General features: G+C 41.1%; 1 protein-coding gene and 1 long non-coding RNA gene across 9 annotated transcripts in view; one reads left to right on the top strand and one right to left on the bottom strand.

Moving 5' to 3' along the window:
- Positions 1–13,466, bottom strand: part of GPATCH2 (G-patch domain containing 2) — a 101,772-nt gene that overhangs the window by 32,320 nt on the left and 55,986 nt on the right. For all 7 annotated transcript variants that reach the window (XM_081000549.1, XM_081000551.1, XM_081000553.1 and 4 more), the window contains 3 exons: positions 9,616–9,683; positions 7,612–7,651; positions 3,145–3,215 (listed from right to left, as the gene is read on the bottom strand). In XM_081000549.1, coding sequence (XP_080856675.1) covers positions 3,145–3,215; positions 7,612–7,651; positions 9,616–9,683 — 179 coding nt within the window. The remainder of the gene's footprint in view (positions 1–3,144; positions 3,216–7,611; positions 7,652–9,615; positions 9,684–13,466) is intronic.
- LOC308474390 overlaps positions 1–13,466 on the top strand; it is a 104,257-nt gene that overhangs the window by 87,607 nt on the left and 3,184 nt on the right. The gene's annotated exons all lie outside the window — the stretch shown is intronic.

The following is a 13,466-nucleotide window of genomic DNA, read 5'->3' as shown; positions in this document are numbered from 1 at the left end:
CAATGAAAAAACCTGCCTTTCAATGAAAAAACATTCTTGTCAGTGACATGCTACTATGATAAAGCTCTGCACACGTTCTTAATTTGCGAGTGCTATAGAAGTGTTAATTCTCTGTGCTTTCCTGCTCAATCACCCTCTCCTCTTTCCAACAGTTTTAAGCAACCTAACTTAATAAATGCACCACTATTTAAAATATATATATATATTAAGGAGGTAAGCCTGCGTGAAGCATTTGGGTTAATATTGTTACCAGTGGATCTTATCTGACAGAAGCTTAAGCATGAATACCAGGACTGTTAATAGGCTTGGTAGGAACTTGAAACATATCAGATTACATCCAGAGAATAAGTGACAGTAGAAGGTGATTTTTCCAGCCACTTCCTGCTTCTCTGGCAGCCTCCCCAAAACCCATTTCAAAGGGTCAGGATGGGCCCTTTGGGCTGTGACATGGTGGTGGTGGGCAGGCACTCCTGAAAATCAGGTGGGGACATCTTGTGTGAGGAGAGCTTTTGCTCACAGAAGGTGCCTCTGTGTGATTTTTTGCAATCCCCTCCTCCCTCAGCCCACCCTATTCAGGAGCCCCCCGATGCTTAGGGGGTTGATGTGGGGAGAACCGGGAGAGGAAATCAATTTCTGCCTTCCTCTTTTGCCTGCCCCAAACTGGACACAAACCATTGATTCCCAAGAATTTAGTTTTCAGCGTGCCAGTTCCTGCTAGAATCCTGAAACTTTCATTTTTTACCGCTTTTAAAAACAAAAAAAGCACTTAATTGATGCAGGTAAGGCAGGATGCTGTTTCTTGTACCTGAGCTACTCATGGTTATAGAATGAAAGGTGAAAAGGGCAGCACTGTCCCAGCATTATTCATTATTTCTTTAATGAAATTATTAATCTCCTGCTCTTCAGTCAAAACAGCTTACAGTTCCTTTCAAAACAAAACACTGCCTGTTTTTAGGCTTACAGTCTAAAAGGGCATGACACAAAAGGAAAAAGGACTGGGAGGGAGGAAGAAATAAAGAAACTCAGATGCAAGATCTTAATTACAAGCTGCACTTTTTTCGGGGGGGGGGGGAGGGTACGCAGGGGTACGCAATTCCCCTAAACATTTTGTGATTTTTTGTACTTTTGTCCAATTACTGCATTTATTTTTCCCAATTTGAACTATAAAATGGTGGTATTCTTGAGTCAAAATGAGAGTACCCCTAAACATTTTTAAAGAAGAAATGCACAGGTTACAAGTTATTCTAACTAGCCGCTGAGGTAGAAACGTTGAAGGAGAGAAGGAGTCAAAAACTGTTGGTGTCTCGATGGTGCCAGTGAAGTGGTCTGGTACCTCTTCTCTAGCTTCCTCTATTGCAGCTGGTTGTACCTGTTGCTGCCAGGTGATTGTGGCAGAGGGAGAAGCCTGGCTTCTTAGTAGGGTTGGTGGTGGCCCTACATCCCTTCTCTTCCCTCTTCTGCTACAGGGTGATGCAGTGTCTGCTAGCAGGTGACGGCTGAGGAGGACTCAATCCTCTTCTCCACACCATCCCACCCACTAGTTTCCATACACGCTTCCAAGCCTGGCTTTGGCATTTGCTTCCTTCACTCTCTCAGTCTGCCTGCTTCCTAACTTGCCTGCCTACTTCTACCCTGCATTCCAGTCCCCTTCAGTTGAGAGCTCAGGTCACCTGAAATTATCTTGCCTTTGGGTTGACCCTTCTGTGAGCAGGAGGAACAAATAGCTGTATTTCTTCCTTAAACACACACACACACACACACACACACACACACACAGCAAGAAAAACATTCCTGCATTTTGCCATTAAGGTATGATGCTCACTTTGTATACAATCTGTTTCCACCTTTTTGGGGCTGTCATTATTTCCTACAAAAGCTACATCAAACAATTATAGTTCTGGTAATTAACCAGTAAGTGTAATGTACAGTTTTCCTACCCCAATCTATTAACAGCTGCTCAAAAAATGTGGTAATTAATGGTTTCATTTATTTTTGGCAAACCTGCAACACAACAAATAATTTTCTATCTACTGCAAATTAGGACTCCTTCCCAAACAACAGATGACGTGGTGGGGGAAAGGGAGCAGGCGTAACACTTGCACATCTTTGCCTCTTTAGAAGATCAAATAAAGAGCAGCTGTAATTCTATTTGTCACATCTGTGTAACAAAATATAGTCATCTGTATCATCAGAAGAAAATGAACAAGCTGCATTCAGATGGAAAGGGATTTCCCACCAACCTAATGGGAAAAGGCTTGCTATAGAGGCATAATGGAACTTCTTGTTCTCAGGTCCCCCACCAGTGTCCCTGAACCCCCCTTTTTTACATAACCTGTAGTTATTAATACCAGAATTAAAGATAACATAAATATACATCTATAATTTAGTCCAGATATCATCACAATAGTCCCAAGATCAACTAAGCTAGCTGTGTTAAAAAGAAAATGAGAAAGCACAAGATGTAATCTTTTGCAGTGTTTTGTTTAAATACAATTCAAATTAATCCCTCATTTCCTTTAATACTAACTCAACCTACCCCTTGTAAGAGTTTTCAGATTCTTCAGAGAACATTTTAAATACAAACAAACAAACAAACAAACAAACCCCAATGCTGTTATTTTGGCAAGTAGATGCACTGGAAGCCAAGAGATCCATTTCTTAATTTTTCCATCAGTCTCTCTCATTTTTTAATATTGTGAAAAACAAAACAAAAGGGGACACTTGAAATGCTTGTGGGGAGAAAGAAGAAGAGACAAGCAGATACATTGCTTTTTTTTAATTTGGGAGACTGCAAGTTTTCATTTTAAACTCAAGTTCATGATGCGTACAGATTAGAGGACAACTTCTCCAAGTGGGAAAATCATATCCACATCATGATAAATGGAATCTAAGCAGTATAGCATACATACCAGCCCCCTTTCAATACAAGGTATTTCCAACACAACTATATACACGGATATCTGTGTCCAATTGATTAACACTTTTCGGACCCCTTTTGAGAGCTTCTGTGGCAGACAGATAGCAGCTGACCAGACAAAGAAAGCATCTCTCTTTCCGTCTCTATATCAGCAGTTTGGGTACTAGCTAAAAATATTGGCTAGGGATCTCACTTAAACTGTGAACTGGATTGCATATTTAGCTCACCTGCTAGCTGTTTTCACCGAACTGTTTTTCTTGTGTCCTCTCTCGGATCGGTTGTCCCGCAGGAGTTGAAGCTACACGGAAAGTTCAGAAGACATATAAAAACTATGCAATGATGCTTGCATTTTTAGAAATAAGTCCTACTAAGCCTTGTCATGTTTTTGTACTACGTTGTTTCAGCAAAGGGCCTGACAGCCCTGACATACTTTATCCAAAGTGCATCTACTGAAATGGCAATACGATATTACCTACATTTTAATTCAGATCCTCTCTCATTTATTCCTATACGCCTTCTTCTACAGAGGCAGTCTTGTATTATAGTAAAGTTTCATGTCAAGATGCCTAATTAGTAATTCAAAGCGTACTATGCCATTACAATATGTTTAGCTTTAAGATGTATCACAGTAATATTGTAACTTCACCATCTCCTTTAATTTGAAATGAGCAGCAACAGAGCTTTGTACTTAGAGGAACCGATTTTAGAGGCTCACGTTCAAATCTCTGAAATTACTGTTTTATAAACTCTCTAAAAATGAGACTAATAAGGACCTGACAGAGCTGTTGTAAGAATGAATAATGATTATAGATGCTAAAATTCTACATTATTAGTAATAGATAAAAGTAGCACCTCATAATTACTGTTGTCATATCAATCCCACTGCTTTGCCATTATTTCTGGATTGAGAATTATAATGAAGTTCAGTAAGATTTTAGTAATGGGTTGGGTTGGCATCCCCGTCTGTCTTGAGAGACAATGGAGTGCGCCTCCAGGGGTGAAGTCAAACTGCTGTGTTAGCAGCACCGAAGTGACCTCCCCGAGGCGAAAGACTGGGCGGTGTGTATGGAGGTCCTGGACTGCCCAGACAACAAGACCCTCTGCTTCTCAGCTTTGCTGATGTGGTCCAAAGGAAAGCAGAGCAAAAATCATTCTCCCACCCATCTTCATTCTGACATTAATTTCAATAGGGGCTTTTGAAATTAGTATAAGCTTCATAATTAATTCACACAACAATCCTAATCTTACTTTTTTTGGTGGTGGGGAGGAAGGATTCCACAACACATCTACTGTCAAATCCCAAGCCCTGCTGGTTCACAGTGATTATAATGGGAGGTTGGGGGGGGCAGAGCATTTTCCATCTTGCCTTCCCTGGAATGCCCCCCTCCCATTGATTCCGGGGGGGGGGGTGTTAATAAATTAGTTCCAGGGCTGGAGCATCTCAGGGCTATTTTAGGTGGTGTGTTTAGCAAATGAGGGCCTTAGAATCCTATGGATCTATGATAACCTTCAACATCCTCCCACCATTTCCCCACTATTTGGGACCCAACAGCCCTTTGGCTGCTCTCACCAAGATCTTAGGTTTGTTTCCTCATTGTTCAAACTTCACAACACAATTTTATGCAACAGTAAGAAGTCCCCTCCCCCTAAGGTTAAACCACATCATTAGTTATTATTAAAAACCTATGTTTAGAAGACTGACACTTGTAAATAATGAGCACAGCAAAAATAGCTGTATGTACTCACTAGCACGAAAACAAACCTCAAAAGGGCACTTAAGATTATTGCTTTAATGGAAATAAAGTTGAATAAAATTCAATAAGCAAATGAGATAAGCAAATCATTGTACCTGTACTTGAGAGGTCTTTGTGATGGATTTTTGTAAACAAATCACTGGAGGAACTAGGGATTTCAGTTTGCCACTTCAGTTACAAGAAAATGATGCTAGACTGGAAAAAAAAGCCCGCTAATGAGCTTAAAACCTAAATCCTATGCTTGAAGACTGCCCAACTCCAGTATCAAATGCATTTCTAAGAAGATGAATGTGGGTGTACCTCACCAATATCACACGGAGCTCCAGGTGAGGAGCAGTTTCAGGGCCCCTCTCCATTTGTTAAACTGTTGAATACGTTGCTTCTATTGTGCTTGCAGCCCATTTTGTGTCTTTGCTGAACAATTTGCATGCATGATTTATCCATTTCATACGCAGACAATGTTCATTTTCCAGAGAATACAAAATCCTTAACTTCAATGGAACCCTGGCCACACAGTTCAGCACTGGCAGCTTTAGACGTGAAGGTGAACTTTTTGTGCTATTTTGGTGTGGAGCACAGTCAGGCAGATGGAAGCCTGGTGACCAAGTCAGTTTTCTGCCCCTAAATATGGCCCTGGGAACTTAATACAGTGGTACCTCGGGTTAAGAACTTAATTCGTTCTGGAGGTCTGTTCTTAGCCTAAAACTGTTCTTAACCTGAAGCACCACTTTAGCTAATGGGGCCTCCTGCTGCTGCGCCGCCACTGCACGATTTCTGTTCTCATTCTGAAGCAAAGTTCTTAACCCAAGGTACTATTTCTGGGTTAGCGGAATCTGTAACCTGAAGTGTATGTAACCTGAGGTACCACTGTATGTTGTGAGTTCCTAGTATCACTCATTTTAAAATGCTTGCCAGAGACTTTATTTTTGCTTACATCTCTGCTTTATAGCTGAACTATCCTATCGATATGGCAGAGATTCCTTTATTCATTATCTTGGAATTCCTGTTTCATTAAACTATAAACAACAATGCTTATTAGCAAGCCTTGTAATTTATCTGCTTATAAGGTAAAAGGTAAAGGGACCCCTGACCATTAGGTCCAGTCGTGGCCGACTCTGGGGTTGCGGTGCTCATCTCACTTTACTGGCCGAGGGAGCCGGCGTACAGCTTCCGGGTCATGTGGCCAGCATGACTAAGCCACTTCTGGCGAACCAGAGCAGACCACGGAAACACCGTTTACCTTCCTGCCGGAGCGGTACCTATTTATCTACTTGCACTTTGATGTACTTTTGAACTGCTAGGTGGGCAGGAGCAAGCAGCAATTAGAGCGTGCCCTAAAAACACATGCTGAACTAAATAGGTGCTAGGTCTGGTCAGTGTGTCTATATATGCAACTGGAGATCCATGAAGGAAAAGAAGAATATAACTTTAATTAACTCCAAGTGCCACCCTAAACCTCTTTAGAGTTTTAGAGCACTGAGTTTTGGTGGACAATGATAAGTGCACAAGATAGTGGGCTCCTCCTCCCTTTTCTAATGTCAAAAGGTGGCAGCCTTCATGGTTAAGAGAAGGTGAAGCAGAGCTATAAGTACCACAAAAGGGTATATAAGGGCAGAACAACCTTCTTGATGCCAGTGGGCCATAGCGGAATAGAATGGGTTCCTAAGAACCTGAATGTGAGTGCAGCTGCAGGACTGGGCCTAGAGCAAATGGAGCCCCAGATGAGGCTTCTCAGAATAGAAATGTAAAGGGTTTTTCATGAATGTGGTTTTCCTGCTGTAACTGTGACTTTGACGGTCCCTTTCAGAAACAACCAAAAAGCTAAAACTGTGCTGCCCAATTTTTTTTGCTAGCTTACAAATAATACCTGTTGGTCAGTCAACAACGGCTGGTGTCACTTTCCACTTATTCTTCCCTGCTGTCAGGGAACTGACATCGGAGATAGAGGTGGAGGGAAGGCTCTCCAATGATGCTGGAGAAGGGCCCAGCAGGGAGAGAGGCAGCTCAGCAGATGGGGAAGCAATTCAGTGCAACACCAGGAATAAGGAGGGGCAGATGGGGGAATCGGCGAGAGGGCTCCCAGACTCTTCACCGGACACCAGCGGGGAGAGCACTGGTCCTCCGCTACCCACGCCCTCCCTGCGCAGAAGACTTCCGCACAGAGAAAGTAGGAGGAGACTGGGTGTCAAACAACTTTTATGTTGGAAAAGGTTTAAGAAACGCCCACTGACGGATTCTGCTAGCGACTGAGGCAGCCACGAATTGAAGGGCTGTCCAGACAGAAAGGTTTAACAAGGCAACATAGCCAGGAGAGGCGGCAACTTACGCACGAGCAACCCCATACCATTATACCTGCCATTGCTGCTTATGTCCACTTTGCGGCCTCCATTTTTGTTATAGCCCTGAAAGATCTTTACAGTGATTTGCTAACACAGGTGTTTGTCATGCATCCAATATATGTGAAATGAAAGTATTATCAAGGCCTCTTTTACACCAGCTAGCGGAATATCTATATTTTCATGATCTAGTATTCTGGTTCTATGAAGACTCTGCTCTCCTCAAAAGATTATCAGTGGTTCAGAGAGGCAATTTAACAAAGCAAAGACCCCTGGAAATGTTCTCAGCCCAGTTCTAAAGACTCTGCTGTGCACACATGGGGGCTCTGATGTGTACACATGCTGCTGCACACAAGACTCCCCTAATTCACTGAAATATCCTCGAGAGTGAATTGGAATGCTGATAATTACTGGGCCTACACCCACAACCCTTTTGTGGTAAGCTATTTGTTGTTAAAGTATTTTCAGATGTTTTCAGTAAAAAAAAAAAAGTTATTATTTTGCTCCTTATTTCAGAAATTGGTGCTCCTGTTGTACGGACAGGCGACAGTTAAAAACCTTCAAATATATGAAATAAACTGTTCTTGATCAAAGTGGTTCTTACCTGGCTATGTTCCTTCCTAGCCCCAGGGCTAAACCAATGGCTGAGGGAGGGAAAAAAAAAAAGGTTTAGTAGCATAGCTAACTGAAGCACGAGCTGTCATATGACCAGCCTATGCGTGCTCTCGGGTATTTTATTGTCCACCAGAAAAATGTAGCCTTTGGCTATGATTTATTTAAATGGGATATTTTACAGAACTCTCAAGGTCTATAGCAGTTTTCAGAGGAATATAAGAATGTATCTCATTCTGTGGATTTATCCTGCTTGGGCAAGTGGATATATACTAAATCATATTGAGTTTCATGCCACAGATTCTGAAATTCTTTATATATTACATCATTTAATAATATTTTCTCTGTGTGGGTGCTGCTAAAATCTAACGTTCTTATTACTTAGAGTAACAGAAATCTTAAAAAGTGTTTACAACTATTGGAAGCATGCTTATTAATTTGGAGGATTTGGGTTTAATGCCTACGCACTGCTACTACTGTTGCTACACAAACACACAAACACATGGTGTGCATAGGTTTGCTGACTTAATATCTCTAAAATGCAACCCAGCGTGGAATTATGTGTTCTGTTTCCATTTGAGCAAGTAGGAGGGACTGATAGAACAGCACTGTATCTCTCCAAGTGTCTGAACAGTTTTTCCTCTTAGTTTATGGGGTGAGTTGAACTGTTCACCAGACTTTGAATTATGCTGCCCTAGCAGGATTCAAACACTAAGGGGCATTTGTAGAGTTAATATCACCGTTTAGCCTTTTTATCTCACTACCAGTGTTTATTAGCTCACCAACACCAAGAAGTTTGTTTTATCACCAACATTGCTTTGTGAATAATCACCGATTTTTTTTTACATACATTCACATTTTTAATGCAATTGTCGCAGTTGGTGTTATGTACATTTCATTTCTCTCTGACCTCAATGCTTACTTAACTGCTGTCTGTTCTCTCTCCAACTATGTGTGTATAAATACTTACCAAGTTAGGATAGCACTTCATACATAAAAAGTTGCTCTAGTCCACTAAATAAGTTTTCTGGGTGTTTTCTTTTAGTTTTTAGGTTGCCACAATACTATTTAAAGGGCCATGTGCAAATCTCTCTTCTCCGTGTACAAACCTACCTACCCCCTCCCATATGCTTACTGTGGAGACACAGGGACAAAAAGCAGCTGTTTTTCTTTTATCTTAAAATGTTCCAGGCAAAGCCAGTCCAAAGTGCCTTACAACAACTACAATGGAAATAAGAATACAGTGGATGCTTGGGTTGTGAACGTGGTCCATGCGGGAGGCATGTTCGCAACCTGCAGCGTTCGCAACCCGCAGCGCCACGTCTGAGCAGATGCGGGTTGAGATTCGGCCCTTCTGTGCATAGTGCAATTTAGTGCTTCTGTGAAGGCGTGAGCGCCGAAACCCGGAAGTAACCCGTTCCAGTACTTCCGGGTTCAGCGTGGTGTGCAACCCGAAAACATGCAACCTGAAGCGTCTGTAACCCGAGTTATGACTGTAATAGTAAAAAAGCAATGTTACAGAAAAATATAAAACAGATTCAAAACTTCCATAAATATAATATTCCAGGTTCCATCCAGAAAATGGGACAATATGCAAAGAGAAGGCCAATCAAAACAAGTAGTTCTGATGAAAATCCTGGACTGCATCCATCTGCCACAGCTCTACTGGAAAGGAAGCTATAGAAGACCCAAGAAAGATATCGTGCTTCTTTTTCTTCTAGCCACACCTCTGGTTTTACAAGCAGAATGCAAGAGATGTTATGCGCACACAGGAACAGTATAGCAAGAACTGTGGGGGTGGGGAGGGGGGGGTTAACCCACAGACATCTTTCCAGACAACAGTACTGGGAACTGCACATGTTCTCAAGAGCATGATCAGAATTCTAAACAGTCTTGATAGACTGGACAATTAGGGTAAAATGCAAGATGTAATTAAAACAGGGACAAATCTAAAGTAAGCAGTTGAAATAATGATAAACCTGACATGGATACTTACTCATGGTGATGAGACTCCTGGGACAAATGTGCAGCTTTCTTGTTGACGCATGAGCCTGGAGCAGTATTCTAAAGGAGGCATAAATAAGTTTTATAAGTTGCATACAGGAATTTAAGAACACACAGTACTCACTGCATGCAGGAAATAAATGAAAGAAAACAAAGGTCAGTCACCAACACCATTAATAAGATGCATGTGATGAACAAGTCAGTTATCAGCTTCAGCTGATTCATATATATATATATATATATATATATATATATATATATATATAAAAATGTAAAAAACTTTGTGTGATGTTTTCCATTTTTTCCAATGCTGGTCATCAGGGTTTTGGGGAGCAATGATCCTACAGAGGTATTGGAAAGCACCCCAAGACACACTGTTACTTTGGAATCACAGAACTGAAAGGGACCCTGAGGATCATCTAGTCCAACCCCCCAGGAATACACAGGTAGGCAAGTGTGTGTGTCCTTACCTCTTTTATTCATAGTGTAGGCACCCAGTTCATAATATTACCCCAGCCATGCCTCTCCCCTACCCAACTCTGGAAGTTTCTAATTGCTACCAAAGTTTAAATCAATTAAGATAGTGAGTTTGAAAAAGGTGTTCATAGTGGTGCAATTGGTAACTGAATCACTTTCATGCATAATTATGGGAAGAGTAGCACACAGCACAGCAGTCATCACTCCTAAAGCGTTGAAATGCACATCATCAAGACAGGGCGACATATGACCAGGATGAACACTGGATGATCTGTAGATACGACTGCAATGTTTAATCCTCTAAACAGCTTTTACTTAGAAATCTACATATACCTATGATTTCTGCCACAGACTATATATGGACCACATGTAGCCTGCTTACTGTAGTGTCTGCCACCTAATCTTTTCAGAAAACTGGACTAGGAGTGGATTTAAGCCATGTATGTGCAACAGCAGTCTTTGATCTTTTCAATCTACAGGATCCCGTTGATACACTACAGCACTTTTGAAAAAAAGAAAGTATTTATTTATTACAAACATGTCACAGCCAGTCTTTGTAATACAAATGTATTTGTCAGGGATGCTTATGTAATTGTCACCATAATTGGTTTCAGGACAGCCAAAGCATTTATATGGCCTGGTGCTTTTGAGCGCAGGCATCCTTATATAATGTAAGGGCGTGTTCACACAGTCGGTGTTAAAAATTGCTGTTACTCTCTGAAATACACCTGCATTAAGTTTCACTGGATAGGAGGTAAAATTACGGGATTTTCTTCATTAACCTAAACATAGAGGACAAATAAAACTTTTATTTTCATAGCTGACTTGACTTACAAGTTGGAAAACAAGCACCCTCTCTCCAGACAGGTGCACAGGCTTTGAAATTCTAAGGATTTTGAAAATAAAAATACTTGTATGACCCACTGATTATAACATTAACAACTCAATAGTTACTTTAATGCTGGAGGTAAACATTTGGCTCAGCTCTCCAGTTGCATCCTGTATTAATCTCAAAATGAGGTTTTCATGCTATTCCAGTGGGTATCCCTGGAATATAGTAATCCATTTTCTACACTGTGGCTATAAGAAAAGCCGACTGTGCCTATGTCATGCTTTGTTAGAGGTTCATGATCACATTATCTCATGGTGGACCTGACACTTTTATTCAGTTTACAGTATGTTCTGTGTACAGGCAACTTATTTCCTTTGCCAGGGCTGCTGACAACCTTTTCCACACTATATTAATCTTGTTTACTGACTTTATCTTGGTACAAATATCAGAAAACTGAACTTTTTATCTCAGGGAGAAAATAAACAACGTGTTGACAGAAGCAGAAGCTATTTTCTGGGCTAAAATTGGTTGTTTACCTCCAGCCATACTTATGGAAAAATGTTTTAAAGTCTTCCAGTCTGTGCAAAATGCATAATCCATAATTTAATAAATGCAGGCATCCCATGGAAAGTCACCGAGATACATCGGAAGGGATAAAGGAACTACGACCACTGAACAAAATACAATTTGTAGATAATTTGCACATAAATATGAGTATGTTTTATCTAGTCAACAACTGACTAGAGCTTAGATTTCTTCTACATACCGGGGGTGGGGGTGGGGGTTCATCAATGTAATTTGCTCATGTAAGCCACCTCTTAGCATCCTATGAGTGATGAAGGTAAGAAAATCTTAGGGAGGTAGAAAATCAAGTTGAAACACTTCCTGTGGTTAAGCTAACTCCTAATAGTCCCCCTCTAGCTCAGTGAGGGTGCCTGCGCAACCTTTGCTGGTCAAGATGCTTGGGAGAGTGGCGGCGGCTGAGGGATTTACTTATGTGGGGGGGAAGTACATAGTTTGAAATGTGTCCGGTCTCTGTGAAAGCACCTCAGCATATTCAAATTACTAGGAGAGTAAATTATATGACAGCCATCAATAAAACAATTTACATACAGAGTAGGTTAAATATATAAATATATAGCAAGGGACCCCTGACCATTAGGTCCAGTCGTGGCTGACTCTGGGGTTGCGGTGCTCATCTCACTTTACTGGCCGAGGGAGCCAGCGTACAGCTTCCGGGTTGTGTGGCCTGCAAGACTAAGCTGCTTCTGGCGAACCAGAGCAGCGCACGGAAACGCCGTTTACCTTCCCGCTGGAGTGGTACCTATTTATCTACTTGCACTTCGTGCTTTCGAACTGCTAGGTTGGCAGGAGCTGGGACAGAGCAATGGGAGCTCACCCCGTCGCGGGGATTCGAACTGCCGACCTTCTGATCGGCAAGCCCTAGGCTCTGTGGTTTAACCCACAGCGCCACCCACGCCCCATATAAATATATAACTCTTAGTTAAAAAGTAAAAATGTCCACTTGGAAATGGCGGGGGGGACATGACGCAGGAAAACGTTGTGAGATGGATGTACTTTTGATTAACACACGCACACACACACTTTAAAATCTGTATAGCAGGTTTACTTTCAGACAGTCAATCAACTGCTTGGCAGGGGGTTGGACTCGATGGCCCTTGTGGTCTCTTCCAACTCTATGATTCTATGATTCTATGATTCTAACTATTCTTATGATTTGGAAAAATGCAAGACAAAATGTGTATTTTCTAAATGGAATTTACTGAAGAAATTTCTAAACATTCCTAAAAAGGGCCTCCAGGGAAAGAGAGGACGTGAGAGTTGTCATTAAACACATTTGTTTCATCCATCTCCGTTTTAAGATTCAGTCAGGATAAAAAGAAACATATGCGATGCCGTACAGAGAAAACAGGAAGTTAAAAAACAACTGTTGGCAGGGCTAGACCAGATAATTGTGCTGTGTTTAGAGTATATACAAACCTAAAGAAGGAAAAAGACTTTGTCAAATTAGTGTCCAGCTTTATGTAGCACGCTGTGAGTGGCCTCTACTGGCTGACCAAGGGCTACATAAGTCACCTTGTCATCTATTATTATGATGGTATTTTCACAATGGCTGAACAGATACCTTTATACGAAGCTTTTCACTTATCAACATACAAAGTTTACACGTTCCAAAAGAGATAACTCATGCAGCAACTGTAATCCATTTTTGTAATTCTAAGAAATGAGCAAGGTTAATTAAATAGAAATATAAGGAGGACCCGCAAGTCTTCAAAACAGACACATTGAAATGAGGGCGAATAGTAGCTGAGTGAATGAGTAAGGTGGCAGTGAGTAAAGTATTCAAATTTTACTTTCCTAAATATTCACTCGCAATTACAATAAAAATTCAACTTCTCCTAAAACTCCTCTTTCTAATCTATTATTAATTTCAAGACGCTAACCAAAGAAATTTTTAAAAGCTTCTACCCAGACGCCACTGAAACCAGCCCTTTGTTTTAGTAGTTGGGGAT

Source organism: Podarcis pityusensis (assembly GCF_964106645.2).
Source record: "Podarcis pityusensis genome assembly, chromosome: 3".
Taxonomy (NCBI): domain Eukaryota; kingdom Metazoa; phylum Chordata; class Lepidosauria; order Squamata; family Lacertidae; genus Podarcis; species Podarcis pityusensis.
Note: the sequence above shows the minus strand (reverse complement) of the source record. Positions and strands in the feature narration are given on the sequence as shown.